We start from the raw sequence: 22,500 nt of genomic DNA on the forward strand, positions 1-22,500 counted from the left end.
ATGTACGCGAAAATATCGCACACTATAGAATTCCATTCGCTGGGACCTGTTTGCTGATACCACAATTTCACGGGATGAAACGCGGCCTCTATAGCGGTGGATGGTTTTGTCCAAACCAGTTTGCAAGAAGCCACCCTGATAGTATTATCCGTGAAAACTTTCTTGTTCATACCTGACTGTGAAAACAGCATAAGACTCTCGTCTGGTAGGAAACCAGATCGTTTGACACACAAACGTGCTCACATACACTTTTACATTTATTTAATTTTTCCGACATTTCCGCATCAAGATTCAAAAACACGGTCCCTGTTCACAAATCACAAAGAAGAATCTGAATCAAGACCACTACTGCTCACATACACTTTGATCTACATTTAATTTTTCCGACATTTCCGCATCAAGATTCAAAAACACGGTCCCTGTTCACAAATCACAAAGAAGAATCTGAATCAATTAAGACCACTACTGACTCAGATTTATTCCAGCTGCCCAAATTCCACCAGAAACCTAAACCCTGTCTAAGTTCTGTGTTTATTCTGCATAGCTCCAGTATTATTGAACAAAACCACTATCAATTCTCGTCCATTTTCGCACATCCATTGGATTAAGGACAACCCACTTCCTTTCGTGGTACCTTCCTACTCGTGGTGCCTGCCTATAACAACCGCACCCAAGTAGTAATCTTTTCTACCCCAGAAATCCATCAAAACGAAACAAAAAAACAAATACTATCAGTCACCAATCAGACACAGAATTTTCTATCTGAACAGCGCAGAATTTTCATATCTGAACAGGCTGGCCAAAACCGACGCGACCGTTTTTAGGGCTGCTTCGTTTATGGCTGTCTAGGAAATAGTTTGTTTCATGTACATTTTATCCATTCATGGTGTAATTTGTTTTGCGATTGTACGCATGTAGAAAGCAGTGAGAAACTGTCATTTACTCGGAATCTGTATGCACAGAATGAAGTAAATCGGCTCCAGAACACTGTGAACCTCTCTCCCTCCCCTCGGAAATCGATGAAACACCAGCCGAACCAACCCGAAATTACCTCTCGGTCAGTTTCGAAATACTCCTACGTATGCACACCTCATCAGAAGAGATTTGGTTGAACTGCTAATTAGATCAAGAAACGATGTACTACTGAGGAGAATATCTCTAGGGAATTTCTGGAAGCATGATACTTTACAACGGATGCAATCGACCGAAGCGTTGAAACAGACCCATTTAGTGTACTGTTAGGCGAAAAGGATCAACATCCGAACTGGAAACTTCAGATAGTGCATTCCGTCAGGTCAACAAACGACACAGACTGTTGTAGAGGTCAATGTGTAAGGTAGTTGCGCTCAGATGAGAAGGGATAAAGTGTGGTTTTCAATGTCACAAGTGACTGATAATTCTACTGACATAATGAACATCCTTTTAAAGGTCGTCCTATTAGCACTATTGTCATTTACTTTTGACGAGCATGGTCATAGACAAAATGTGAATGCAAGCGACGATTCTGAAAGTGTAACAGAAGAATATGAGCTAAAAGAGAGAAACGTCTCATTCGAATTTACGCCACCACCAGTTCCGGTCAGATGAGATGAATCCCGACGTATGTAAAAATTTGGTATGGAAACACGCGTCTAATGACTAACAACCGAAGAAAGGACAAACACTGTTGAATGCTTTTCAAGGCGCGGTAAGCACTAGCACAACCAAGACTCGCAAATCAGGCGGTAAATGTCCGTCATAACGGGTCTGGTGTGAGATTAACTGGCAAAAACGGACACTCAACGCCATGTGCCACGCATGAAAGTACTTAGTACTGCTAAAGATATCCCTCCTCTTCGACTGCTCCGCTCAAATAACTGCATATAAACGCCAATAAAGTATTCAGTTCCACGATTTGGCACTCAATTTTTCGCACTAACCGAACCGAGGAAACCATTGTTTGGAGTTTTTTATTCAGTCATCCGTTAAACAACATCGGAGCGTCTCAGCATGAAATTGATGTAGAAATTTGTTGCTGTAAAGCACGTTTCACTTAAGTCTAATTAAATCAAAAGACAAGATATGCTACCCCCTGAACCGCATGGTATGCGAGTTCTATTACTCTCCGTATCCCCGGAGAATCAATATGAATAAATGAATTCGTAATAAAGACATTCTCGTCCACCAATAGCATTCTAATAGAAAAGCGACTAGATAATATAAATAGTTTGTCTCCTTCGAACTTCCAATAAACGGGTGAATGCGGTTCGTTTTGTCCTGTAACTTACCTGCCATTGTTGTTCGTACGCAAGCCACTGTTGGCCAGAAAAGTTGTGTTTCTTTAGAAATTGAAAATCAATTTACCCACTTGGTTGGTCTGAGGATAAACCGTGTCCATAAAACAGTACTAAGTAGCTAATGCAATCGATGACAGTCGAGCTGTTTTTTTATTTATCGGTTCATCTGGTAGTCACTGGAAACTTGCTGCCAAATGTCAACTCACTCACTAGTTGTCCTCAGAGCTGTCCCTGGGCACTGTTTCGCTTGACCAACCATTTGTTTTTATGTCACCAGCTCAGCAGTTTATCTGTTTCACAAATTTCACATATTACACTGGTTTTGTTAGAATGAACTGAAGAGTGATTCGCATACCAATTTGGTTTTCATCAAAGACTCAACTGAATCTCTCAATTATGGCATTCTTTAAGTAGATGTACTGCACGAAAGCTGCCTCATGTTTCATTTGGCACGATATTTGAGATACCGTTGTTTATTCCTCGTACGCACGGTTTTCGCTTTGGTGGCTTGAAAGACTAGGAGAGAAAGGTTAACTTTTTCTGCTAGTCCGTCACCTATCGACAAAATTTTCAACCAGTTCATCGAAATAATTTCTTGGACAGGTTAATTAGATCACTCTAGATTTCTGCTTGACTAAATCCACACGCACACAATATCTTGGATGTGACATGAGGCTATCCTGACCCCCACTCGATACTGACAGTACCGGAGGTCGGCACAACTAACCAACCCTAGCTGGAAGACATTTGTCCGTGAACGCTGATAGCGTCAGATCAGCCCACAAAGTATGACGTGTTTGCGCGTTTAGGATTGCTGACAGCCGATTTGATGCAACCACCTACTTATCTTGTCAATTTGCATTGGGTTGATGAACAATCAGTTGCCCGATGTTCAGTGAATCATCGTTCTATACAGTAAGGTGAGATAAACTTCATGACGTCCCATGTGTCTTCCTCTTGGTATCCATACCTCGTTGCGTACGGTCGCTTCAAATTGAAGAAATGATTTCGTGTACCGCATCTGGGACGCGGATGAAGTGGACAATGTGATACACTGACAACATTTCGTAAGACTCCTACACAACGATTCGCCGCTTTGTACACACTCATCCCCCGCACATTCATAGTCCCCACAAGCACTAGTTGATTGTCCAGTAACTAATTGTTGATCGTCAAATTCCGCACCTTATCTTGTCACAGGCACTTCATTTAGGTCTCCAGTAACTAATCGTTGATCGTCAAATTCCGCACCTTATCTTGTCACGGACCCTTCATTTAGGTCCAAGAATATGGGTCTTCTTGTTTGTTAGGTTGCCTTTAAATGCGTAGGTTGACATATAGCAGGTACTAAATCTCCTGGCAACTACTTCAGGTGCAAAGAAACTCAGAAACCTCAATATAATCCAGTAGCCCAAAACAATAAAAATATAATGAACTACAGAAAAAAGCCCGAAAGACCAACGCAAATTTTCGACCCCTCCCATCTTAATGCCTAAACTGATCTAGCCAACAAATTAAACACTCTGTTCGACGTCTGTTATTCTTGGTAAGCAATCTGCCTAGAGTTTTCACGCGATAACGGCTTACTGTAAATCTTTTAGAGATGGTAGGCTTTCGGGAAGGGGTTGCATTGTTGTCCAAGCTGCAGACGATTTGCACAGACGTGCCTGACGGCCGTAAAAAAGTTTTCATTTTTGCTAGCCTGACGACCCTGTAGGCCTGGGCCTGCAGCAAACCGACAGCTGGACTCCCGGATCTCGGAAAAGCTGCTCGATGTGGATTATTTATCCACTTTGTAAGTCAGCTTCGCTCTCGAGGTCTTCACTGTGCAAAAACTTACTCACTGACCAACTAGCCAATCCTGTCAGACTACTTTCTGGACTTCAACTTGTTTTGTGAACTACAGAAAAAGGACCGAAAGACCAACGCAAAGTTTCGACACCACCCATCTTAATGCCTAAACCGATTTAGCCAACAAATTAAACACTCTGTTCGAAGTCTGTTATTATTGGTAAGCAATCTGCCTAGAATTTCCACGCGATCACGGCTTGCTGGAAATCTTTTAGAGATGGTAGGCTGTTGGGAAATGTTTGCATTTTTTGTCCAAGCTGCAGGCGATTTGCACAGACGTGGCTGGCGGCCGTAGAAATTTTTTTTCCATTTTTGCTAGCCTGACGACCCTCTAGGCCTGAACCTGCAGCTAACCGAGAGCCCGGATCTCGGAACAACTGCTGGATGCGGATTATTTATCCGTTTTATCAGTCAGCTACGCCCTCGAGGTCTTCAGTGTGCGGGGACTTACACACTGACTAACTAGCCAATCCTGTCAGACTACTCTCGGGACTTCAACTTGTTTTGCCCGTTGTTTAGTGCGGGGAGTAGTGACTTGGACAGCAATTAGCTTGGTTAAACAAATCAATGGTGATTTACCGAGAAAAGGAACTGGAGTTCAACCTTGGGAACCATAATGGGGGAAGTAAAACCCGAAACCCGCAAACGTTTCATGACAGTTGATGATTTTTTTTGGATTAAACTATATTCTTGTCACCCAGAAAGAGTTGTACCCAAGTGAACGAAATTTCTCATATGTGGAGTTCAAACAAAAAACTAGTAGAAACTACAGTTGTTGGTCGGAAGCTGGAAAAATCCATAACCTGACGGCGTTTGGGCATCCATGACTTAGGAACTGTTCTCCTCCTGCTTAATCGTCCTAGCCACGTAGCTTGCAAAAAACAGATTGCGAAAGGCATATGTTATGAGTTTGCGTGAGTTTGCATTCCTGAACACAAATCCGGTAGTTTATTTCAAAGCCACAAGTGACGCGTATGGATCCCTACATCACCGTATTTCGAAAAGGACGAACAATAAAGCGTTTTCCCAAATACGTTCTTTTAAAAGCGGCCGCAACAAGCTGGGCGCACAAAAGTTCTGCTTTATGCTATCTGCCATTTTAACTGATCTTCACTGATAGGTTATCTGAAAGCAGCCATCACAAAACTAAATCAGGCTAAACTGTTCAGGATTTCCTCAGAAGAGTGAGCACACTGAAGATTTTGTAACGTATCACGCTGTCTAGGTGAACTGTTCTGGCTTCCATTCATTGCTATCACGTACCTCTGTTAACACCATTTTCGGGCATGCGCTACCCTGGAATTTAATTTGTCTTCCATTAGGTACATTCCACCTGCCTACGCTCTGTAGCCTACGCTCAAGTGCACCTGCATTTCAACGCAGCACCTGGTTTTGGATCCAGCTATGCGCCCACTACATGGGCCACCTTGACGCAGATGTGTAGCCGCGTCTAAAACGCAGGTGGTTCAAGCGACTCAAATACTGGTGTACGTCTGAGCAGGAACATAAGGTGGTCAATATAATAATGATAATATATATGACTGAGGTCCACCAGTTTATTCTAGAGATACCCTGGTAGGACAGACCCACCACTAGACTACTCACTAGACATCGATAGTATGTAGTACTATAACAAACCGATGTTTTTTATGCATTCTAACCATTCACCTTACTCCACTGAAGCCTTTAGGTGTATCTGTTTCGAAGGAGCTGTGAAACACTTTTTTTCGTTCAGAATTCTACTTTCAATCTGCAATTTTTTTAATGAATTATCCCGGTCACTCAGCAGGTATCAATGCATAAAGTCGATTGTTTTATCCCGAAGAGTAGAAGTATCGGAAAGTCTCTTAACTGCACAGTATGAACCTAAACATTCTTGAAGCTAAAAACGCAAATCCAGTAACCTGAATTACTTTTTAAAAGCCTAATCTTCGGGTGGCAAGCACCTTATGAGTTTGCTTAATGCCGGCTTAAAATGGACTTCTTGTAACATAACACAGATAAAAATTCCGTTTTCCAGTAAACCATTTGTGGATCGAGTTTTAGATACGAAGTAAACGGACTGTTCTACTTCACTGAGTTTCTCGGTGTGTCTGTTTAATTCTCGTTGCCGAGGGATTCGGGAACCATCCACGAGGAAGTGAAACCACTTACTTTTAGGTCTTTCATGCTTGTTCGGGAAGACATGTCTGTAATAATTGTGTGGAATCACGAATGCTCACATCAGCTGAATGTGCCACCGATTTTGTTGATGACTCTGTGACACGTAAACTGGTGATAAAGGGCTCTTCTTCCTTCAATTCACCATAGTTGCTGTTGGACTGGGAATCCCTAGGGTCATAGTCAGTTACTTGTGTGGCCACTTGTGGCCACTTTGGGCTCTCTACGCACTTAAGATACATTTATGTGTGTTAAATGGCGCTGAGTGTTCATTCTTTTCACTGACTTTCATATCTGACACTAAATTGTCGAACCCTTGTGCCTGATTCCCGAGTTTTGACTGTACTAGTATTCATTATGTCTTGAAGTGCATTGAAATTTATTTGTCCGTTCTTATGTTGTTGGTCTTTGCATGTGTGTCCCCATGTCAACTATAACTTGGGGGCATTTCACCTAGCTGAAAAACTATTGGCAGTATGCCTTCTTTTGAGATGTCTTCCTCCAAATCACTCCTTCGCATTTTCGGTTTCTGGTCTTCAAGAAGACGGTAAATGAGTATAACTTTTAAGCTCAAGGAAACAGCACTATGTTTTATGCAATCCTTGAAGAAAACTGTTCCAGTTTCAGGCGTTTAATCTGACTATCCAGATAATACACACCCGCTTTACGATTTAACAATAACCTAGAACATTGTTCTGACTCAATTATCACTTGAGCTTTGTTCCTTCTTGACACTGGTAATGCACTAACCCTCAGGATTTAGTCAGGGAGGCAGTGAGTTCTGCAGTTAACAACGTCAACGGCAGTGATCCCGTTCTCGTGTGTTTTTTTATCGCATTTCTCTCCACCCAATGTAGCATTGTTTTAACAAAGATCCTGTGGCAAACCGACTCAGAGTAGAGTAGTTTTACGGAACTCTGTTCTAGTACAAACTAATGAAACAGCGAAAGGCCTGGATGGGAAATAGTCAGTTATACCGTGATAAAAGCACAAATTCCACATGTTAATTAGAAACACAGAAACTTTATCTCTGAAGACACCCACTAATGGTGGTCTTTTAGTTCAGTACATAAGTTTTCCGGGGTTTTTAAGCCACCATCACGGTTTGTAGAATACGGGGCGACATCAGGTCCTACAGTTGGATTGATATCATCTTTCGTGGTGCCGTCACTTCCGATACCTATTCAACGGACGGAACGAAAAGTCCCGTAATACCATCATGCCTTTAATCGCATTATTGCGGTCTACAGTAGTATCTGATTTGTCCTGCAATTATTTGCCAGCTACCACGTGTGTGTACGAGCTACTTGACCCAACCATTGTACATTTTCTGCCCAAAGTTACGGGAACAAAACATCGTATATTTTGTAGCTCTGAAACGATCGTGCAAAAGTCAGCAGAGGTTTTTCCTCCAAGGTACTCTACACAACCCGAGAAGTGAATTCAATTGCACAGGTGCATTGTCATGCCCGGGTGAACGAGGTCTTGCTTGATACTCACCTGCATTTCCCTGGACGGAGCAAAAGCCGTGGCTCCATATGCGATGATGCGTTCAACACATGGTATGTGCGTGTGCACCTCCATGACAAGGCGCAGAGTGTGAACGATCAGAAAACTGCACCAACGCGAATAGCCACCTCAGAGATACTATTCTCCAACTAAAGATGTCAAACCTATGGTAGTTTGCGTACGGCACTACTCAGGGGTTGATAGGTAAAATGCAACATGTCGACAAAACCTGTTGATCGGTCTGGTTGAAATGGGAGAAACTGTGGCTCGATCAAACAGACCCACATCCTTTCCACTAAAGGAAGCATTGAAAATTGAAATGTAAAAAAGCAAAACACTTACACGGAGCCCAAATGATGTCGAAGTGGGTTGCTTCCTTAATGAACTGAGTTGATCGGAAGTCTGGGGAAGGCAGCTCCTCCGCAATGATTTTCTGTGCAACCCTGAATAGTAATTCATTAACCATCGTTTGACTATGACGTCTCATTGATACCACAATCATCAGTTTCTATTGATTGTGAAGATTTTTTCGTGGAACTATTTCATTACTTTAGTTACAGTGTTCTCAGTGTTGTCATTCTGTGACAGTGCCATCTTCCGCAGGCCGTCCTTTGATTTGATAAAAATAGCAACTTATGCAGTGGACAAAACTTTTTCAATCTGGTTTTATTTTTAAGACAAAAGCAGTTGGAGCGGCCAGTTCTTTTCTTTTTCTCACACCTAACCAGCATTTCTGGGTTTCAGTAAGCCACAGGTGCTAACTGAATGTGGGTTTTTTCGGATTGGAACGACGTGACCATGTGCACTTGAGTGGGACGTGAGCCTCGAGTTGGAAATAAACCGCTGGTTATAGATACCTCATTATCATCCTTTTGGTTTACAGTACACACAGAGAACTTTTAACGTGTGGGCATGTCTACTGGTCAAGGTCACTGAGTGCACATACGAATAGTTTTACCTATGGACAGCCTGCGGTTGGAATTATAGCAGAAACGAAGGTGAAATTACGACAAAACAAGTCGTACTGCCTACCCGCTGTTTCGCATCACGTAATTGTTCATAAGTACTAAATTCTTCTGGTTGTGTAATTAGGTTGGGAATTAGATGTACGCAGGCTGTGCCATGTCCTGAAACTGGATTGGATTCGTTGGTTGAAGCGAAATCCTGTCAAACAGTTATTATAATTGTTGGCGGTGTCTGTTGTTTGCTCCTGTTCAAAATGTGTCCAAATCCGATAGAAAAGGCGTGCATGACATCGTCACAAATTTTCACGTAGTAAGTGGTAGAGGTTCAGAGGAATGCACTATTTCTTTGGTAGAAACTTCAACCTGGAGCACTGTCCTGCAGCGCTAACAACCACGAAGGAGTCGCTCAGAGATACCACCTGGTAAATCAGCCCGACGTTCCACAAATAGGACAACTGATGCAGTGCATCCAGCCAGAACGTGACCATCAATTTTCCCATCTGCACTTGTTTTGTAACAGCAATTTTCCGTTCACTAGGTGAAAAATGATTCCTGTCCTGTTTCCTGAGGATCGGTCATTATCTCCATCAGCTTCGTCGACAGGATAACATCAGTGTTCCACACTGGTACTTCGCTGCCACACAGACGACAAAAGAAAGCAAATCACGCAATTAGTTGCTCTACAAAGGTTTTGGTGAAGGTTTCCCACAAATTCTGTGGTACAGGAAAGCTTAGAATGGCATACAGTATAGTATATTACGGAACATACGGAACATAGTAAAATAGTGCACCGTAGTACAGTATAGCATGGCCTGTTGTAGGACAGCGTACCATAGTGTTCAGTGCATTCGCGTTTTCCACCAAGACAGTGCAAACCGAATGAGCTGAGTCTGTTACTGGTCAAGTCCTCGATGAACCGCAGACAGGTACGTACTTGTACGAAGGCTTTATCATATGATAAGTGTGCGATAGTCACGTACACTTCCACTGTTGGCCACTGGTTTCACGCATAATGCAATGACGTGATGAAACTTTTGCAAGCGAATTGCCGAAAGAATCCTAGGCCATTATTGCAATCTGATTTGGTCGTTGATTTGTTTGCTGAGCCGAGTAATTTGATTGCAAACGTTTCACCGCCAGTGAGGTGATATCATCAGGGCGTTGTGGTGCGTAGCGGTGGGTTGATGCCAAGTATTCTTCTCGACCGAAAACTACCCTAATCTAAAAAGCACTGACTCTGGGCGGTCAGTTCGTTAGTTAAGTGTGTAATACTCAGCTTGTTCTCATCTGGTCAACAGGTGGTTTGAAATCAGCTTGCTTAGCCAGATTATTGATCCACTACTGGCTTTCTGGTTTTGTTTGTAACGCGCGTAATAACTACCAGACAAATTCGTGGTTTCTGACGCTCAACCATATTTTTGTTCAGTGTGAGCGCAGCTTTCTACACAAATGTGTCTGCAAGAATACGCAAAAAATGTTTCCATTCCGAAACGTATTTTTCCATGAAGTGCTCTTCTAATATCGGAGAAGATGATGTGACAAAACAAGCAAGCTGTTCTAACTAGTGATTAACATATAAAATCTGGTAGGTGGACCTGTTTTATGCCAATATGACTTTCAGAGTGCTCCGGGGAAGTGTTTTTGCGAGTTGTGATTGAAAAGGACCATTTAAGGCACTATTCCTTCAATCGTAAATGCTTTGCCCTCATAAGGACACTAATAAGTAAAAATATATACGTGCACAATTTTTTCTGATTTGGATCAACACCCCAACAGAGATTACATATTGAGACGTGAATTCTAATGATTTAATTTGGACTCCCGACGCCCTCTCTCTGTGGAAAAACAAATGACAATAATGGGATATAACGTTCCACATTGTCTGCGACCTGAAAAAGGTAGACCAAAGGAAGTAACCTTATATGTCAGTTGCTTGGTTTAACGACTTGGAAGCAGGTCATATCTCCGTCAATCCCAACTTCATCGGATCTGTCATCAGTTGCTCAAAGATAATTTCAAAGTCATGCTTTAAACCACGAAATGGACAAGAATGGCACCAAGACCAATACTGGTGAAATGCGTCCATGAATACAAGCTTTCACTGCCAAGCAAGAAACATCGTCAGATATCTTGCCTAAAAACCATGAGATCAGCGAAAGGCTGAGATGTATGCGGGCAGAATATTCGCGATAACAGACGAACTATTACTCAGAATTCTTTGTGCAGTCATACGTAACAGATCGTTCACGGTCTACATCCAACTAGCCTATGTACACCCGAAGAACATACTCCGTGATTAAATATGAATGCAACGTTCGAAAAATAACTCATTTTCATGCTATCTGTATCGATGAGACCCATTCAAACTTGGAAGTTCTGTAAATGACCAAAGGATTTGGGCCAGTCCTACCTGCCCACTTGAGTTCAATCTAGAGTGAACCACTTTCCGGGCGATATCCAAACCTCAGTCTGTGTGACTAACTGAAACATGTACTTGTTCGCAATGCCACCATATTTCAGGTCGTTCAGTTAGTGCAGTATGCAGGCTGGGGATACGAATTCGACGAATTAAAGTGAAATCGATTGGATTAGGGCTGACAATAGCTAAAAGAATGGTGCCTTGCCTGTCAACCGACCAAAGGTGGAAAATTTAAAGAGGGATATGTTGGAGAGAACTATTCATTGTACAACACACTTTCAGGTCTACAGTTAAACGCTGAGCTCTGCACCGCGTGCGCACCTTAATTGCTTCGACTGGTTCACTTAATTTTTCCCTTTACGCCCAGGTAATGTACCCCCAACTTTTATTACAACATGAGATATCTGCAGGAAACTGATTTATCATATCTTCCTCTAGGACTGCATTGACATGTTTCCGAAATCAGAATGAAGCTTTTTTTACCTTTATTGTCTCTAACGAATGCTATTCATCATTCACATAAACTTATCACATCTAAAACATCGATATCAGGTTCAGCGTAGTCAAGTTTTGCTGTCGTTTTTAAACAAAGCTGATGCTGAACTCACAAGAATGCTGATAAGTTATCACTCGAAGAGCCAGACAGCAGGTGTGGCAGACTCCGTGAGTCAGTAATTAGTTGCGCTGTATACTCTCTAAGTGCGATCTAATCATCCTGCTAATCCGGTGCTCTTGACCCACGGCTGAGTGTTCAGAATGCTAGCCAGGGGTTACGGGGTTAAGATCCTCTGAAGTCCCGCGAATTACCCACTGCTAACGATCCCCAATGATGATGAAAGTACAGTGATTCTCGTCCTCTGAAGTCCCGCGAATTACCCACTGCTAATGATCCCCAATGATGATGAAAAGGGAGTACAGTGATTCTCGTCTTCTCAGCATAGATGAGCTTCCTTTAAAGGATAAAATCTCCTCTACTGGGAATTAACTGGAAGTCAAGTGACCAAGGCCTGTTTAGCGTTTTATCCCCACCATGATCCAGTGGTGAGTGCTGTTTTCATTGGCGTTTACAATGTTAGATTTCGTCCCTCCAGGGTGCGATACATCACTATTTATAGCAAAATCAACCAGCATTATTGAAGTCATGATTCTGCAGGAGTACCAATCTTGCAAATTAATTTGGGGCTGGTAGAAAATTCTCAAGAGGTTTGTCGACCGGCAGATTACCTTGTCTTTTCCAGCAACTACCTGGCACCTGAAAATCCACGCTTCGATATAATGGATTAGACAAACAATAGTTCCCGTCAGTAAATAGTAGCATTCTGGGTTTCTTCCGTTGTTTACTTATCATAAAAATAAACCAAATACAGTTTTATGCATGTCTTGATATCCGCTTTTTTCAAGTAATACTTTCCGGAAATTTTTATTGGACTGTATTTTGCCCTTTAATATAACTTACTTAGAAAGGGTATTCAGTCTACCCGGAAGTTCCTAGCCCAAACGCCAAGGTTTTCTGCTTGTCACTGGCTGCCGCGCGCATATATAGTCTTTCTTCATCGATCATTCATAAGCACAGTACTGTGACGGCATTCGTGAGAGAAAGAACGCCCGCAAGTGCGGAGCCGATGCCTACTAACAGGAACTGCGTGGCTAAAAGAATTAGACAAAAGAGTAAAAACATCATTTGCACACAGTTTTCTTAGAGTGGACGTCCTCAAGTGTCCCCTCGGATTTGTTAGGCAATAATGAACAAACGCTGCAAGTTGGTATATTAATTTTCCATCAACCTTCATATGTAGAGGTGGGTTTTGACACTACCGACACTACTCGCGTGCTTCATCAGTAGTATGCACAGCACGGTGCTATTAAATGGAGAATAAATTTTGTGGAGACTTTCCTCACTATTTCCTGTTATCTGTTGTCACTCATTAGCGTATCACAATCAAATGAATGAAACAAATTTTCAGTTGCTTAGCCGACGAATTGTCTCAATAGTCCCATTAAAGCACTTTGTTTAGCAGTTACTGCATCAAAATCTGTTTCAAATTGTTTCAAATTCTCCAATTCTAGAAGTGTTGAATCAACGAGGAAACAAATCATTTCGGACGAATTTATTTTATGAACTTCGACCAAGAAGCTGACTGGAAAAGACCATCCAATCAGCTGAAACATGCTCATAACCTTTAACCCTTTATCTTCATTCCTCTAGAATCTGAAGGAGCCCTCTGTTCTACTGAACCCGTTGCAATCCAGTTTACCCTGGAGTTGTCAGATAGCCGTAATTCCAAATCACCAGATGCACGTGTACTTTACCGTGGAAGGTTCAGAATCGTAGATGCTCTTTAAGTTTTATCTTTGATCCTACCTTTTTTAGAACAACCCGGCTTCCACAAAACCCTAGCTAACGAGTGAAATTTAGCCTGGATTTTTCGAAAAAAGCTACTGTGATAGCTGGCGATGTTAGGGGTAACAACCTTTGATAGTTTGTGCGATTTAATGCTGAACGCCTGTGGCAAACGCGAAGTGTCGATGCCTACACAGCAGGGAACATCAGGTCTTTGGATGGCGACTATTTGCAGAAGGCCTAGTTAGGCAAATCTGGTTTCAGGTGTTTGAAGAATTGTAGAATTCGCCTACACGGCACTGTCGTTTGAAAGGTCTTTGTCCTGCCTTGGTGCAAATTATTCTGATGAGTCTCCACTAAAGTGGAACCAGTGTGTTCATGTTCCGCTTTTATTAGAGCTCATCAGAGTTGCATATCTCCAGCTTTGTCGGGGACTGAACTGCGGACATCTAACATGCAAGGTAAGCTTGTTGGCACTACTCTATGTGAACAGGTGAACGCTTTCACGCTTATGCGGTGATGTTGGTTAGCGCGACCAATCGAAGGATCACAGTGATTTTCCTGGTCTTGTCGATCGATTAGCCCACTCGTCGGGAATATCCAGTCAGGTAGAACCACGGATGCTTGAAATCTTTTAGCTTTGTTTTGTTCCCACTTCTCGACTCGATAGTACACAGCTACGATCGAAACTCGAGCTATTTCAGTCCGACTACACAGCACTCCTCCTCCGTCTTATTTTTCCTCGCTCTGTCACTCCGGCTTACTTTTCGTCAAACCCCTTTTTCACAATATGTCGGAATATTTGTTGCTCGGGTGCACTAGCTGGTTAGAGGTCAAGTGCTTATTGGTCAGGAATCAAAACCCTCGTTCCTCAAACAGTCTGAAAGGAGTACGGGGGAAACATCTGCACGCTACTTCTCAAGTTTCCAGCTTCATTTACAGGACGAGATCTTAATTGAAAGTACACTGCAGCTGTGACCGCATCCGCAGAGTTTCTGCTAGCTCCCAACAAAAGTACGAAGATAATGGATCATGTTTGTGCATTCGGCGCGTGGGAAAACGAACCGTGTCACGGTCTTGATCAGCTCACATAAAGAAGTTTGTGACCCATCATCTCATTTGGGCACACAGGTTTGCAATTGAAATATATCTGATATGGGAGTGGAAACCTTAAGTTGTGTTGAGTCGGAGAAACCGGAAAAATGTCAGACGCTCATTCAACGGCACTCAGTAGAAGGATCTTAGCTGGTGAACTTGATCTTTTCGACAAAGTAAAGAGGACATCTACGACAGAGCTACCTTGCCCTTATCTAGAAATGTATTTTGAGAGATTTCGCCTGCTAGAGTGGAAAGAAAGCTGCTGAACTGAACGTTATTCCTTATGACTAGGGAACAGATCTGCAACAGATCTCATCCTCAGACATTGAACACGTCTATGGTTGAAAACGGTCTTTAAAAAGCTTGAAAAAAAAACATATTGTACCGCGAGGATTCTGTGCGTGCATCCTATATGTTTTGTATGGCTGTCGTATTGATACTGGATGGAACAAAGCGATCAGAACATTAAAATATATTCTGTTTTCTCCATGATGAAAACACCACAGGACTAATCAAAGTACCCACTGTTGAAGGACAGCCACTATAGATGGTAATTCTTTGTAAAGCCTCTTTCAATTCACGTCTATTATTTGAATTCGGATTGAGATATGTTTGCGCAAGAAGTGTCTAACCAGTTGGTCGCCTAGAAGACAACAGAACAGGCTGTCGAGGAGTTTTCAACAACCTTATGGGTAGTGCATTACACAACAGAACTAAGTTTTGGGTTTTCGGCCTTCCTGATAATTCAAGTTGAGAATCAAAAGCGGCACCCTTGTTCAACGACTCTTACATGCAGCAAACTCTGTAGGTATTCTGTAGGAGATTCTAGACCACGCACGTTCGTTCATGTTTTACTGAAAACCGCTTGTATTTACTTGTTACTTTCATGATGCAAATAACCTAACACAGTTTCTTCCAATGCCTTTCTCTCCACAGATTATCACCCCTCCTATTAGGAATACTTTTATACATCACACCATTTGTATCAGCGGTAAGTTCGTCTTCTTGGCTTCGTTCAATTGTATTGTGTTAGTTTCTGTGAAGTCTTCGATCGGGGAGTAGACATGCTACGTCCATATTCACGTCCATTTTGGTAGGATGAGTCAAGTTACTATTTTATGGCATCCCGCCTCGATTACTCTGCACTGTTAAGCACAAGTTCCCGAATGACCTATGGGGCTGGCTAGACCAAAGATCTCCTTACCAGTTTCAGCATTATACACCGTTACAGCAGTCCACGCTATTTGGCATAATCTGGGGGGTTTGATCAAACTTAGGTAGCGGGTTAATTATGGCCCACACTACTTTGGAGCGGTTTAGCAAAACACCAATATCTGAATGAGGCACGAACTGCATCGCAAACTTTTGGTCAGAGTGAGAAAAAATGTTCAAGTCTATCCGGCAGATCCGTTGTCTGTTGTGGACTGAAATCGTTTTTCCCCGTTTTGGAGTGCCAGAAGTCCCCTTTTATCGGGTTTTCACTTTCCCGGCTGTACGATGGGAACACAGACGGTGACACTGGTTGCAATAAACAAGGTGTCATATACCAGACATGGGTCAGTTTGAAATAAAGGTAGATTGTTGCAAAGCCGGAAAGCGAAGACTGACAAAACAATGGCATTGGTGTTTTTTGAACCATAGATGGACTAGTTGAATTCATAAAAACCTGGACTACTCGGATATCTGGTTGGAGTTCTAAGCGATTCACTAAAGCCTACCAGTCTGATACACATACACACACTCTCTGAGATTCACTGGCATTCCTCAAAACAAACTGTGAACGTTCACGGTAATATGTAAGAGGAAGAAAGGTGCCTGAATCAATAAACACTTTCACCAAGTGCTTGTTCATCAGGTGGCTGAAATTCTTACCTTGATGAGACGCCCTATACCTGTGGGTTTTTGACATTGTTTTAGCTTGTTTGGACAGACTTCGTGAATAGCTCTTGCCAACTTCTGCTTTTTGAGGCAAGAAATATATTCGACAAGTCCAGATCATGGTGATATATTCCGAAGTTAGATTAGATAATAATTATGCTGAAAGTTTCCCTCAAAAAAGCGTCTACCCAAATCAAAGTCACTGAGAGCAGCTAGTGATTTGTTCAATGTTCAAACTGGAATGTCGTAATAATAAATAGCCCACTGAATACATTTCACGCTAGTCTTGTTGAGGTCCTTTACAAACCAGTGACTAGCTAGTCTTCTTGAAAAGACGATTTCACCATTTCATTACTGCCCAGTGGCTAACACTCCGCTGCCATTCGAAGATCCTCTGTTAGGTAGAATGATTTGAATGAACTAATACTCACCTAAGGATTATGCTTGCCAAAACACTGTAATCGTAAGGTTTTACAACTCATGATTTCTTTTTTGAGACTCCTCAGGCAACTATACTCCCCTAGTTTCTATCGACCGTATTTGATCACCGATTTGTACGCAAGCGTTGAACTACATTCAGTGGATAATTCCCTTAAAGCGAACGAGTTAAGAAGCTCAATTTCCTCTTTAAGTTACTCCCTAAAGTAATACGCATGTGAACGCATTTGGTCAGTAGGGTGAAACTTGCTGTTCGAACAGAAGATAAGGAACCTCAGGAACTGCGTCCACGTCGTAAGCCGCAAGGAGGACGACATCGATTGTAAACTGCTTGCGACTTTCCATAAAAGACATAAGTAATGTGACCAGTCCAGAAGATCGAATGCCGATTGGAACATGAAATGGCATTTATGCAGCATATTTACTCGAAGAATATCACAAATGTGTGTTTCGCTATTCTCACGTTGGTGCTTATATCCATACACACTCCAACAATACCTACCAATAATCGGGCTACTACTCTACCAATAGATACTGCGTAGGTTGTTACACCCCGCACTGAGGTTCTGTGTGTCCGTATATGAGAACCAATCATCCGTTCCCACTTGATCAATACTCAGGCTAGTCTATTGTGGAAGTGAATAACACTCGAGAAGAAATGACCGAAAGGCTTGCGAGTCATGAATTTGTCCACCTAAGTCCATCTAATTCGAACAAAATGCCTGATGATGTTGTTCAATCTCTCGCTGCAACTTGGATGTCTCGTCAGTAGACCGGTTGTAAATTAAGTGAGTTCCTCCACACTGGTCAGGATTTTTCAGTAGCTAAAGGTTTTTGAATACGGCTCTATTCCAATCAGTTACCGCGGACTCAAACTTCAGTCCTGGCAGATGTTTGCTTGACAGACCTGGTTTACTCGTAGAACTCATGCAGTGACCGCAAGTAATGCTCAAGGCCTTTGCTTTTAAATTGATTATCTCTTCATCATACGTGGTATGCTTATGTAAAATACATCCATCGGACAACAGCGACCCAACACATTCTTTGTTCAATGTCTCTTGGTCCTCTAAACAACAAGGAGATTGCAATGACCTACACGTTCGTGTGTTGCTTCTTCAGTCGTATCGAGAGTGACTTTTCTAGTGACAGCCAGAAGGGCCCATATTTGGACCAAGTTTACTTGGGTTCAACCGATTTTGGTTCCACGGTTGTTGTCGATTCACATGGTATTGTAACCAGAATGAAATAATGGGGTTTGCGTTTTATATTCCACAGAACTCTGAATTCATTCTTCTGGGTTCTTTCGTGAGATGGCACTCCAGTTCTCAATACGACGTCTATCAATATCGTTGTTGTTGTTTCCTCGTGCGTCCCATAAGCTTGTTTATCCATACTAAGTCATCATCATCATCACCATCATCATCATCATTATCATCATCATCATCATCATCATCATCATCATCATCATCATCATCATCATCTTCGATAGCATGACATCAGTGTTCTACACCGATGATTCACTGCCGTACTGTGAATGTCATGTTTGTACGAGGGCTGGGATACTGCCAGGGCGCCCACACCTAGAAAGGAGGACGATTAGGGTCCTCAACCAAAGCCTTTGGCTCAAAAGCCTAACCGAAAGGCAGCGGTGTTTGGCAGGGAAATGCAAATACATTACCGTTTCTACGGAACAATTCGCCATACATGTTCCAACCCCCAACCTAGAGGGCCAGGAGACTGTGTTCGTCAGACCTCTAACCATTGACCAACCTGGTATGAGAGACTCTGTTAGTGTCACAGGGACACTCCCCAGTATAGGTCATTGGATCGCTGAGGTGCGAAAACCGTCACACCACGGTAAGGTCCAATCTTTTAGTGACAGTCATACTAAGTAATGGAAACACATTGTGATATAACAGCCACTTTTGAATAGTGTAGGAAAGTTTAGTTCGTATGCACCTCATTGGCCACGGGAGATTTAGATGCTAAACTTAATTACTCTACTTACGTTTTAGCAATATGACTACTACGAACGGTTGCGGTGTCAACAAGTATGCACTCCAGACAAATGTACTTGCATTGGACCGAAAGGGATGGTGGTAAGTTGGATTTTGGTTGAAATGCACTCATTGGCAATAACGAAAGTGATGTTTGTGACCTTTCATTTGTTGAGAGACGCTCAACTGAAGTATGAAATAGTGCACGCAAATCAAAATGTTGCAAGTGTGGTACTTGTGGATGGCAAAGAGGAATGTGAACCGTATTCCCAGCTGAAGTTGTAGCAGTTGAATTAACATAAGTAGGATCATGAGCTGGTGTAATGATAATTTCACCTAAAAGTGAACCTAATTTCACCCCAAATCCTCCAAAATTTCTTTAACATGAGTCAAGGAGAATCCTGTGTCCTATGGGATTCCTCGATACCTGGAAATTCTTTTGCCTAACCTTATTCTTCAGCGTAAGTGAAGTTGGTTTGAGCAGTCTTGAACAACTTTGTAGCATTCTCTGCAATGTGTCAAAAAGTCTTCATTCTTCCAAACGTGTGGGATGATGAGATTATCATTTCAACCACACATTCATGTTTTAGGGAGCTCCTGGTCCTCCAGGCCCTCCTGGTGAACCCGGTCCGGTTGGAGATCCTGGATTTGTCGGATTTCAAGGGACGAAGGGTGAGAAGGGTTACTCTGGTCAGTTGGGAAGACAAGGATTCAAAGGAGAACGCGTAAGTTTTAAAAAAAAGCCATTAAACTACGATGTTTGGCTGAAAATTTTCAGAGCTGCACAAGCATACTCAAACAAGATTGGTTTACTTGCCCTACCATTGATCCAAAAATAGCTTCTACGTTCTTTCTCAGTAACTGAATTCACCATCTCCCAACCCATCAAGTTTTTATACATCAGAATGTATCGAAAACACTTTTATGGACTTCCTTCAGATAAAAAACAAACAACCCTTTGGTAGGCATCGAGAAAAGCTATCCTCAGCACGTTTCGGTGCTCTCGGTTTCCCCTATGGATAGCCCATCATATGCGCCCGACCGTTTTTCAGATTCCTCTAACTCTGGTCCACTCTGTACGAGTGTTTAGGTTGGAGATCGCCTTTCTGATCGCCAAATGCCTACCCGTACGTCAACTATACAGTTGCACACAATACTGGGGAAAACATTTTCATGCATGCCTAAAGCGGTTTCAGTTCAAGAAGTTGGCTGCCCCTCCTGTACGGCCATAGGCACGCAGTGATCCTTGTACAGCTCCCTACAGTTGTCACAACCTCACACATGTCTTGAAGTTGATTCGGCAGCTCCCTACAGTTGTCACAACCTCACACCAGTCTTGAAGTTGATGAGATTTGCTGCGAAGTCGTGGAGGCCCAGCTTCTCTGGTCTTCATATTACAGTTTACTTCGGTTCGTTTGCAACGGACAGTTTTCAGGATCGAATATCACTCAAAGAGCAAACAAACGACTCTATGCATTCAGCCAGTCCATTGCTTCGTGATGTAGTAAGCTTAGTGCGAAATTCCAACAACTTGCATTAATAATCAGGAGTCTGCTTCACTGGAAGTCAGTGCGGCCTCATTCAGGGGTGAGAACTGCGAATCATTTAGGCTTTTTCCCACCTGGACGGCTATCTGCAAATGCGAGTCGAAAGCAGAAAAAAGGGACATCATTGAAACTTTAGAGAATGGTTATTCAGGCACGAGATTGGCTCAGCTGATGCGTTGGTCAACTTTTTCAGCCACATGTCGCTTAATTATTGATAACACACGCGTTTTCAATGTCACTTGCTGTTGTTAGATGCACCCTTAATTGAAACCGGTTCTTAACATAGCACACGCAAGAAATTACTGCTTTGGACGGTCGTTGAAAGGAACAAAATTATTCACACTTGTAATTAACGCCTCATTTCAGATCGGGATTCTGCAATGTAAGCGAAACTAGTCTATGTTGAGAGCCAGGAAGCACTGTACTGCTGTTTTATTCTTACTTGGAAACATCAGTAGTGTACACCTCACGAAACTCCAGACAATTCCGTACTGGAGACCCTCTAGCTAGTGGTTTGAATGCAACCGTTTGGCGACGAGCACCTGATCAACAGTGTAACCAACTCGAATCAAGACAGCATAGAGCATCAGTCATCCTTCAGTTAAGGATGACTAGCCCATAGAGTGCTAAATTTCTAAAAAAAATTCCACTTGTGCACTCAGCTTCAAATCAGTCTGGTTTTGACGGGAGACTCACTGGAATTCAGCCGAATATCTAGCTTATAGTGGTCTTGGGTGGAAGTTTCACCGGTCATGGAAATCATTCTTTTTTCAAGCTACTTATAAGTTGTTGGTAGTTTGGATTTGCCCTCAGGATAAAATCTGTTGGAAATTTTTTCAGTCAACATCAATGGGTTTATTTAACTGGTAAAGCGAATAAGTAAGCAACTGTGCACACGAAAGGCCTACAAAATGGAACGACAAAACTCACTAGTTCACCTGGAACATTCTTTCCTCACCTAAACACCATTTTGGTATAACCTGAAGGGGGATACATGGAGAGAAGACGGCAACTTCAGTATCCGTTGCAATGAGATTATAGCCACGTTTACAAGAGTTCACTTAAGGAATTTGATGCTTATTCCTTGCTTGATGGGGTCCGTCCGAGATTATAAGGTCGTCTTAACTTCTATTTAATTTAGCTTACCTACAAATGAACAGTAGTTCCCGAAAAGGTGGGTTCTTTTGGCGCATCCAGGTTTTACTCGTTCAGAAACATGAGGTATTCCTAAAATCTCTGGAAGATTTAGTACACGATCAGAAAACTTTGCAACGCTTTTAACGGCACCATTAAAGGGGAAAATTTCCGGGATTAAATGGGCTACTTAGACAACATGAGGCTGGCTACATTTTTCGTAGTAAAGACAGACACACCCTTCCATAAATCTCTCTCCTACAATAATCCTTTCGACTTTTTCGACTTCGATTTCGGCCTACTCCGTCTGAAATCTAGCACTATTCGTTCTTTTCCACGTTTTTTATGTTGAACATTGACAAAACAACAAACTACTACAATGAAACATATACTACTCAATGCAATTTTTCCGAGAGTTCAACATGGTGATGGTTTTATAATAGTGCATATTTTGTGCACATCGTGTCCATCAGTAGTGAATCAGAATTACTCCACTTGAAAACGAACACCTCTTCTCATCGTCCGTTTGACTTTAACTAGGGAGAGAAATACTTGAGAGATCCCTCTAGTCACAACTACATCAGTGGAACTAGAGTTCCAGACAGTCTTGTACCACAAGCAACTTTTCTATGGGGTATCCCTGTCACGTGCGATTCTTTCCAATGTTGATCACTATTTTCTGTGTGTTGATCTGTTCCCTTCCCGCGCACTAACAAGCAAGTGGTGTTTTATTTGATAGTCATGTTTGGGAAACCAAAAAGATTATTCTGCGTCTGTCTCCGTTAATTGCCATTTTAGGGTCCCCAAGGTCCTCCGGGCTACCACGGACAACATGGACTTTCGGTATGTTCTCATTTTGACTTTTACGCTTTGGATTTTAACAAATA

At 42.3% G+C, this 22,500-nt stretch overlaps 3 protein-coding genes across 3 annotated transcripts in view; 1 reads left to right on the forward strand and 2 right to left on the reverse strand.

Moving 5' to 3' along the window:
- T265_11470 (hypothetical protein) overlaps positions 1 to 22,500 on the forward strand; it is a gene marked incomplete at both ends in the record, with an annotated part of 97,566 nt that overhangs the window by 24,193 nt on the left and 50,873 nt on the right. The window contains 4 exons of the mRNA XM_009178134.1: positions 15,556 to 15,610; positions 18,951 to 19,034; positions 19,523 to 19,657; positions 22,412 to 22,456. Of these exons, the coding sequence (XP_009176398.1) occupies positions 15,556 to 15,610; positions 18,951 to 19,034; positions 19,523 to 19,657; positions 22,412 to 22,456 (319 nt within the window). The remainder of the gene's footprint in view (positions 1 to 15,555; positions 15,611 to 18,950; positions 19,035 to 19,522; positions 19,658 to 22,411; positions 22,457 to 22,500) is intronic.
- T265_11469 (hypothetical protein) lies at positions 4,301 to 5,739 on the reverse strand (the record flags this gene model as incomplete). The annotated part of the gene is given in 4 exon segments (XM_009178135.1): positions 4,301 to 4,507; positions 5,391 to 5,471; positions 5,483 to 5,577; positions 5,733 to 5,739. The coding sequence occupies 4 exon segments, from the start codon at positions 5,737 to 5,739 to the stop codon at positions 4,301 to 4,303; spliced, it is 390 nt and encodes a 129-aa protein (XP_009176399.1).
- On the reverse strand, positions 14,603 to 15,246 carry T265_15445 (hypothetical protein; the record flags this gene model as incomplete). The annotated part of the gene is made up of 2 exons (XM_009178136.1): positions 14,603 to 14,671; positions 15,121 to 15,246. Coding segments are annotated over 2 exons (195 nt in total), but the record flags the coding sequence as incomplete, so codon positions are not given.

The sequence above is a fragment of the Opisthorchis viverrini genome (assembly GCF_000715545.1).
Source record: "Opisthorchis viverrini unplaced genomic scaffold opera_v5_501, whole genome shotgun sequence".
NCBI lineage: Eukaryota > Metazoa > Platyhelminthes > Trematoda > Opisthorchiida > Opisthorchiidae > Opisthorchis > Opisthorchis viverrini.